The sequence below is a fragment of the Myotis lucifugus genome, unplaced genomic scaffold (genome assembly GCF_000147115.1).
Source record: "Myotis lucifugus unplaced genomic scaffold, Myoluc2.0 scaffold_17, whole genome shotgun sequence".
Taxonomy (NCBI): Eukaryota; Metazoa; Chordata; class Mammalia; order Chiroptera; family Vespertilionidae; genus Myotis; species Myotis lucifugus.
In genome coordinates this window covers 10,387,991-10,394,675 of record NW_005871065.1, presented here as the reverse complement: position 1 = coordinate 10,394,675, position 6,685 = coordinate 10,387,991, and the positions used below count along the sequence as shown (strand labels likewise).

Genomic DNA, 6,685 nt, shown 5'->3' with positions numbered 1-6,685 from the left:
CTTCCCAAGGTGTAGATTTGTGAGGATTATTAAAAGCAAGTTCATTGTTGAGAGGAAATGTAAACACTATTGGTGAAATACAGATGACAAGAAAAAACAAAAACAAAAGCCTCTTTAAGCAGTTCTCAAGAAATATAGAAAACCAACTAGAAAACCAAAATTACTTGACCGTTCTCTCTGGTAACCAAAAGTGATATATTAAAATTGAAAGTATTTAAAGTGTTAAGATTAACCATTATTTTTTAGAGACTATGATCACTTTTTAAATAGGCTCATTCGGTAAGGGTTCTTTTCCTAGCAAAAACATCAGATTTGGATATCCTAACGTTCATTTTTAGGGCTTCTCTTTGAAGTCGGTTAGGCCTACTCTTGTAAGAGAATGAGAAATTTACAGTAACTGTGTGCTAAATGTCACCATTAACATGCCTAGTCCTAGTAATAGTTAACCTTGGTCTCAAGAAATGGCGTTTGCGACAGAGACACTAGCAAAGTGAAAAAAAGTAGGATTCCAGGCTTTATTTTATTTTAAGATTGAAAAATGACACCCGAGACGAAATTTCTGTGATCAATAAAATTTCAGGAAATGGAGCAAGTGGTTCTGGGACAAATCAAAACTGGTAAACTTGAACTTGGGAAACAGGGTTTTGGCAATGACTCTGTGGGAACAAATCTTAAACACACAACCTCACATTTTTTTTCTTCTCCCCCAACTGTTCAAGTGTCAGACAAAATAAATTACCATAAATTATATGCCAAGGCAACTTCAAAACACAACAACGTGAGGCTAAGGGTTTCCTTAGCTCCTCCAGGAAGTGTGGAACACTGTTTGTGCTTCTGGCCTGCAGGCTGGCTTGAGTCGGAGCCCGTCAAACGTCGGGGTAGTTGCAGTAATATACCGCAGAGCTGGCATCGGACACCACGGAGGAAATGGCCCCGTGGCCGTCAGGGAGGTTCACACCCGAGTCGTGTCCCTGGTAAGGGAGCCCCATCTCGGGCTTGCACACGTAGTGCAGGTACTGTTCAAACTCCGTGCGGTCCATCTCCCCGAGGAGCTCGGCGGGCTGGCTGGGGTCCGCCCCGTCCCGGCAGGACAACGCCTCGGGCGGGGGCGACGGCTGCCCGGGGCCCGGCGGGTGCTGCTGCGGTGGCATCTGGAAGCCGCGCCCGCTGCCGGCCGCGGGCGAGCCCATGGCGCCGTAGTACATGTGCAGGGCGCTGGGGGGCGCTAGGAGGCCCGGCATGGCAGGGCCTGCGGGCTCCGGGCCGAGCCTGGAGTGCATCGGGCCGCCGGGCGGCTCCGGGGGCCCCGCGTAGTCCGAGGCCGGCGCGTAGCTGTAGGGACCCGCCGCCGCCGGACAGTCCCCGGGCAGCGGCGCGGCGAAGAAGGCCGGATCCGGGTCCACGCCGTCCAGGGGAGACGTGTCGGGCGTGGGCAGCGGGTAGCCGTCGAGCGGGGCCGCTCCCAGGCCCTGGCAGTCGCGGTAGTGACCGCCCATGTGCGGGGGCAGCAGCGGCGCGCCCGCGGGGAAGCCCTGGTCGGGGAAGGGCAGGCCCAGGCCGTCCATGGCCCCGCGGCCGCCCTCGGGGCCCAGCGCGGCCGCCGGCGGCTCGGCGAGGCCGTGCAGGAAGCCGCCCTCCACCCGCTTCAGCCGCTTCACCTGCTTGCGCCGCCGCGGCCGGTACTTGTAGTTGGGGTGGTCCTGCATGTGCTGCACGCGCAGCCGCTCGGCCTCCTCCACGAAGGGCCGCTTCTCCGCCAGCGTCAGCGCCTTCCACGACTTGCCTGCGGGGTCGTGGGGAGGGGAGAGGAGCGCGGGGCTCACTACGCGGGTTCCCTCTCCCGGGACCCCCATCCCCCCCTCTCCGACCTTGAATTGTGCAACTGGAGGGGTAAGGGGCCAAGGGAAAAAGTGAAAGTATGGGCTCCGGAGGTGGGGCGGAATCCGAGCACTTGGGGATACTAGAGATCTCGGGTCTTCTAAGGGCATCACCCCTCTCCCCCCGATTCCAGCCTCCGGGGAGCGGCTGCCCGGCTCATCCACTCCCGGTCGTTGGAGGAAGGGAGAAAGTCTCCCCAGGAAAGGGTCAGCCCCGCTGGACGCCAGCCAGGGGTGCCCTCGCCATCCCCGGGATGCGCGGGAGGCGCCTCTCCAGGGCCCTGGTACCCGCGCTCCCGTCACCCAAGTGATTCGGACACGGAGGGCCGAGGCTGGAAGCCCGTTGCAAAGCCCGGAGGAGCGCGATGGGAGGGGGACGGACGGTCCTAGGGAAGGGCTGGCGCCGTGCGCCGCCGGCCTCGGGCGCAGGACCCGCACCCTTTTCGGGTCCCACCAGCAGGTCCGCGGTCCTCACTCCCCAGGGCCGCGGGGTCGGACTCACCCAGCATCTTGCTCAGTTCGGCGTTGTGCAGGTCGGGGTTCTGCTGCGCCAGGCGCTTGCGCTCGTCCTTCGCCCACACCATGAAGGCGTTCATCGGCCGCCGAATTCGAGACTCGCCCTTGCCCCGGCCAGCGGCCCCGGCCGGCGCCCCGCCGCTCGCCGCCGCCTCGCCCTTCACCTTCACGTCCCCGAGGGGACTCAGCGACTCGGCCCAGGAGCAGGGGCCCAGCCCGGCCATCACCGCGGGCAGCGCGATCCGGGTCTGGCTCTGGTCGTCACTGGCGTACCCCGCATCCGGGCTGCTCATGGCGCTCCAGCCCTGCTCCGCGCCCCACAACTCTCGGCCAGACACGCCGCCTCCCCCGATGCGGGGGGGAGGGGGTGGGGAGCGAGAGAGGGAGATGCCACGCGGGCTGCTGGAGTCTCTCGGGCCCGAACCCGCCACCGGCGTTCCAGGCCAGTCCCAGCCCACCGTGCAGCCAGCGCCCCCGCTGGCCCGATGACACTGCGGGCACCCCCGGGCTGCGGGGCCTTTTCTGCACCGCTGTGGCCAATAGAGCAGCGGGGGCGGGCCGGTCCAGAGTCGTTAGGCCCACGCCCAGCCGGCCCTCCGAATCCCCAGTCCCAGCTCAATCCACGCCCGCCCTTTCCCCCTCCCCAGTCCCCGCACCCACAAACCTACACCTGCATGCGGGGAAAACTAGCTGGAGCCGGGCTCTGGCGCCACGACCTCTCAGACCCAGAAAGGGGGATTCTTGCTAAACCTTCAGGGGTGCTGGGTAGAAGTAATTGGGCACAGTAATTTGGATCAACGCATTAAGCATCCACTCTTGATTACAGGAGCTAAGCCGTTTCAGTGGTGGGGGACCTCGCTTCTACCAAGGAACCCACAGGTGTCTTTTTCAAATGTGTTTTATCCAATGCAATAGACACTGTTGATAATAAATGAAATAGATTCTTTTCCCAAAGGACTCAACTTGCTTGGTGTATTACATTCAAAATGCTATGTTCGAGGTAAATTTTAATTTTTAAAACAGGGTTAGATATGGAATGACATTCTGTAGCCAATATCCCGTCATCCAGAAGAATTTAAAGCCATTGTGCATAAGGAGAACCAACCACTGGAAATGTGTACATGAATGTATAGTAAACAAAGTCTTCTTATGTGTATCCAGTAAAATAGGCAAGACTTAGTTCTGATTTCTAAAATGTGATAAAAACAAACAAACAGCAGCAATATTTACCTAAATGCCCATCTTTAGAGGAAAGACAGCCATTCTTTTGAGTGGCAAAATAACTGTAGCTCTTAGGGGCTGTTTAAGGTCGTTTTGCTGGAAGTAATAAGGATTCCTATATGCTTCTGCAGACAGAAATGAAAATCTGAATGACTGTTAAACTTGTGTTTAAATTTGAGAAAACTTTTCAGTGGAATTTTTGAACAAGCCCTTATATTGCACTCATATATGGCACATGTCACACTGTTCTTAGAGCCACCCAAACAGCAAATTATCCTCATAACCCCATGAGGTAGACACTTTGTATCATACAGGAGAGGAAACAGGCACAGAGAGGTTCAGGAACTTGCCTGAGGTCACAGCACTGGGGAGTAGAGTTCCTCTAGGGTAGTCTGCCTTCAGACTTGGAATTCCTAGTCACTACGTTGTATTTGTGTATTTGTGTTGTTTTCTAAGGCAAAGAAAGAAGGAAACAGTTTTTGCATCATTAGATAACGTTGCAAAGAAATCAATGCATCAAATCTCAAGAACAGATTTTTTGTTTTGTTTTGTTTATTGTGAAGGAGTGATGAAAAACTAGGGTTTCCATCAGGACCTGGGAAGTAAATGCTGCAGCTTTTTGTGTGCTAATACCATGACAGAGATACCATGACAGAGTAATCGGTCAAGACTGCTTATTATTGGCGTCCATAAAAATAAAGAAGCACAGAGCTCTGGAAAAGTCCCACACACTTATTTTAAGAGTCCCACACACTTATTTTAAGCCAGCTTTCACTGTGTGAGGATCTGTGCAGTCTGCCCTACCTCCTCCCCCCTCTCCCCTCCTCCCCCCTTACCTGTAGCAACCAGTCTTCCTTCTGGGGACAAATCAAGAAAGTATTTCTAGTTCCTGGATCTCTCATGTTCAGACAAAATAATAATAATAATAATAATTAATCTACTTAAGAAAATCTTAGAAAGGTGATGGGTGACTTAAACAAATTTAACCGATTACATACTTTTCCTTTAAAGCTTTATTTATTTCTGGGGGGCGGGAGAGGGGGACATGAAAATGAAGCATGATTGCATTGCAAATGGTTATATAAGTAAGGAAATGATAGGAGTAGAGAGAACAGATTAATCCCCCAGTGCCTTGCTCCTTGATGTTTCCTGGGCGATCTTCTCTAACTTTTCTAGGTAGTCATAAAGGTCCTTTCAAAGATGTCAATGTAGAATTTTCTATTAGTGCAAAGTTTGTTTGTTTTTTAGGAATTAATAAGTATTATCTTAGAATAAAGATTAAACACAAAAACAGTGTCCACTCCAGAATCCATTTTATCGGTCACATCTATTCGACTGATTCCATAAAAAAATAAGATGAGAACACAGTCTAGGTGTGAGTCCAAAAATGCATATGCACCGATTGGCCCTTGTACAGTTTCTTCATCCTCGGGTTCTACCTCCCGCACTCCTTTGCACGGAGAGGTGCCAAGAGCGTGGATAAACTGCCCGGGAAGAAAACCTGGGGCTCCCCATGAGCATGTGCACTTGTGCCTGAAGACTCACTACTGGTTTTTGTTGGGCAAAAGGACTGAGAACCCGGTGAGAGTACTGCACTCACGTCGCCGTTGGAGCTTCAGCTGTGAGCGCCCCTCCCCCTACTTCTTATCGCATTTCCCCGGAGCGTTATAAAGCAGCGATTTACTCCCAGTTGCCAGGAAGACATGAGGATGCCTTTCCAAGACTAGCCCATGTTACAGACCGTTACCTAGATCCAAGTTCTCGTACTGATCATTCGTGTGTCATACATTTACGGGGGGAGGGCGTTGGGGGCTGCGGCACCGCAAACCAGTCCCCTGTGTGGACTCTCCTATTTCCGTCTCTAAATGCGGTGTTGGACGTGGAGCCTAGGACGTTATCGGAGCCAGCCACAAATGCCACATGAAACGCAGCAAACATCCGGAGCGGCAAGCCTTGCTTTTCTCAACACTCAACACGAGAGATTTACAGGCGGGGGGGGGGGAGTGGGCAGGAGGGAGGGGGTGATTCAAGCAACTTTCTCGAGTAAGAGCCTTGTACACCCGGGTGCATTCGCATTGCACAGTCTAGGATTTCTGGGCTCCTGGCTACTAATCGCGCTCAAGGTGCCCAGGCCAGACCTGAGGCTCCAAAAGCTGGGTGAAGAAGCGACTAGCGCGGCAAGGAATTGTGCCGGTTACCACTGGGGACCCTGGCCAGCAAGCGCAGAAATCGCCCGGGTAGGTGAGGAGCTGCGGCTCCGACCCGGAGTTAAACCCGCGCTTTTCCCGGGCCCCCGAGTGACCGGCAAAGGCTGGGTAACTTCCTGCAGGCTTCTGTGTTTTAGATGCTCAGGAAGCGGGAGCCAGACCTGGGGCACTTATGTCCATAGGAATGGCCCTGGGCACCCAGATGTATGCGGGTTGGCCCTGAGGAGTAAGTCCGTGGAGGCGGGGAGGGGAGTGCGCGCCGCCAACCCCGGGGAAACGCCAGGGCGGCCTCCAATAAACAATGATGTGCTTTGGACAAAGAACAACAATAAGACCTTTGCACTTATAAATCGCGCGCCCTCGGCGGCCTCCGGGAGCCGATCGCGAGGCGGGGCGCACGGGAGTACGGTCGGGGCTCCGCACAGCTCAGGTAGGACCGCGCAGCCGGACACCGTCCACTCGCACCGCGCATCTGGATACCTTTTGCGTCTCCTCCCCGTCCCTGGGCCAGTCCCCCTTGGGTCGGGGAAGCGAGATCGGAGGTCTTGAGAGGTGAGGAGGAAGGAGTGGTGGGGAAGGTCGCGACCGCCCGCTCCGGCGCGGCTCAGCACCCTCACCCCCACCCCGGGAAGGCCCCGAGGGTCGGACCCCCGCGTCCCTCGCACCTGGCGCCTCGGCTCTGCCCTTCTGCTGCAGCGGCTGGCTTCTCCCGCCCGAGCAAAGGGGCCTCGGCTAGAGGGTCTTTGGGGACACTTGTTCCGAAGAGGGTGGGAGGCAGGCGAGGGTCCAGGGGTCACTCCCTCTCTCACTCTCTGCCCCCCGCGTCTCTCCCCAGTTCACCGACCCCTCCAGGCCACCCCGGAC

General features: G+C 55.2%; 1 protein-coding gene across 1 annotated transcript; it reads right to left on the bottom strand.

Moving 5' to 3' along the window:
- Positions 1–501: 501 nt before the first annotated feature.
- Positions 502–2,870, bottom strand: SOX17 (SRY-box 17). Its single transcript, XM_006085277.3, has 2 exons — positions 2,380–2,870; positions 502–1,783 (listed from the first exon to the last, which is right to left on the bottom strand). Exons 1-2 carry the CDS (start codon positions 2,684–2,686, stop codon positions 867–869), a joined length of 1,224 nt encoding a protein of 407 aa, XP_006085339.1. The 5' UTR covers positions 2,687–2,870; the 3' UTR covers positions 502–866.
- Positions 2,871–6,685: the final 3,815 nt, after the last annotated feature.

Excerpts from the sequence above, each read along its gene's own strand:
- SOX17 (XM_006085277.3), bottom strand. The coding sequence starts at position 2,686 with ATGAGCAGCCCGGATGCGGGGTACGCCAGTGACGACCAGAGCCAGACC. Across the intron at positions 1,784-2,379 it reads CGAACTGAGCAAGATGCTGG|GCAAGTCGTGGAAGGCGCTG; the intron begins GTGAGTCCGACC and ends ACGACCCCGCAG.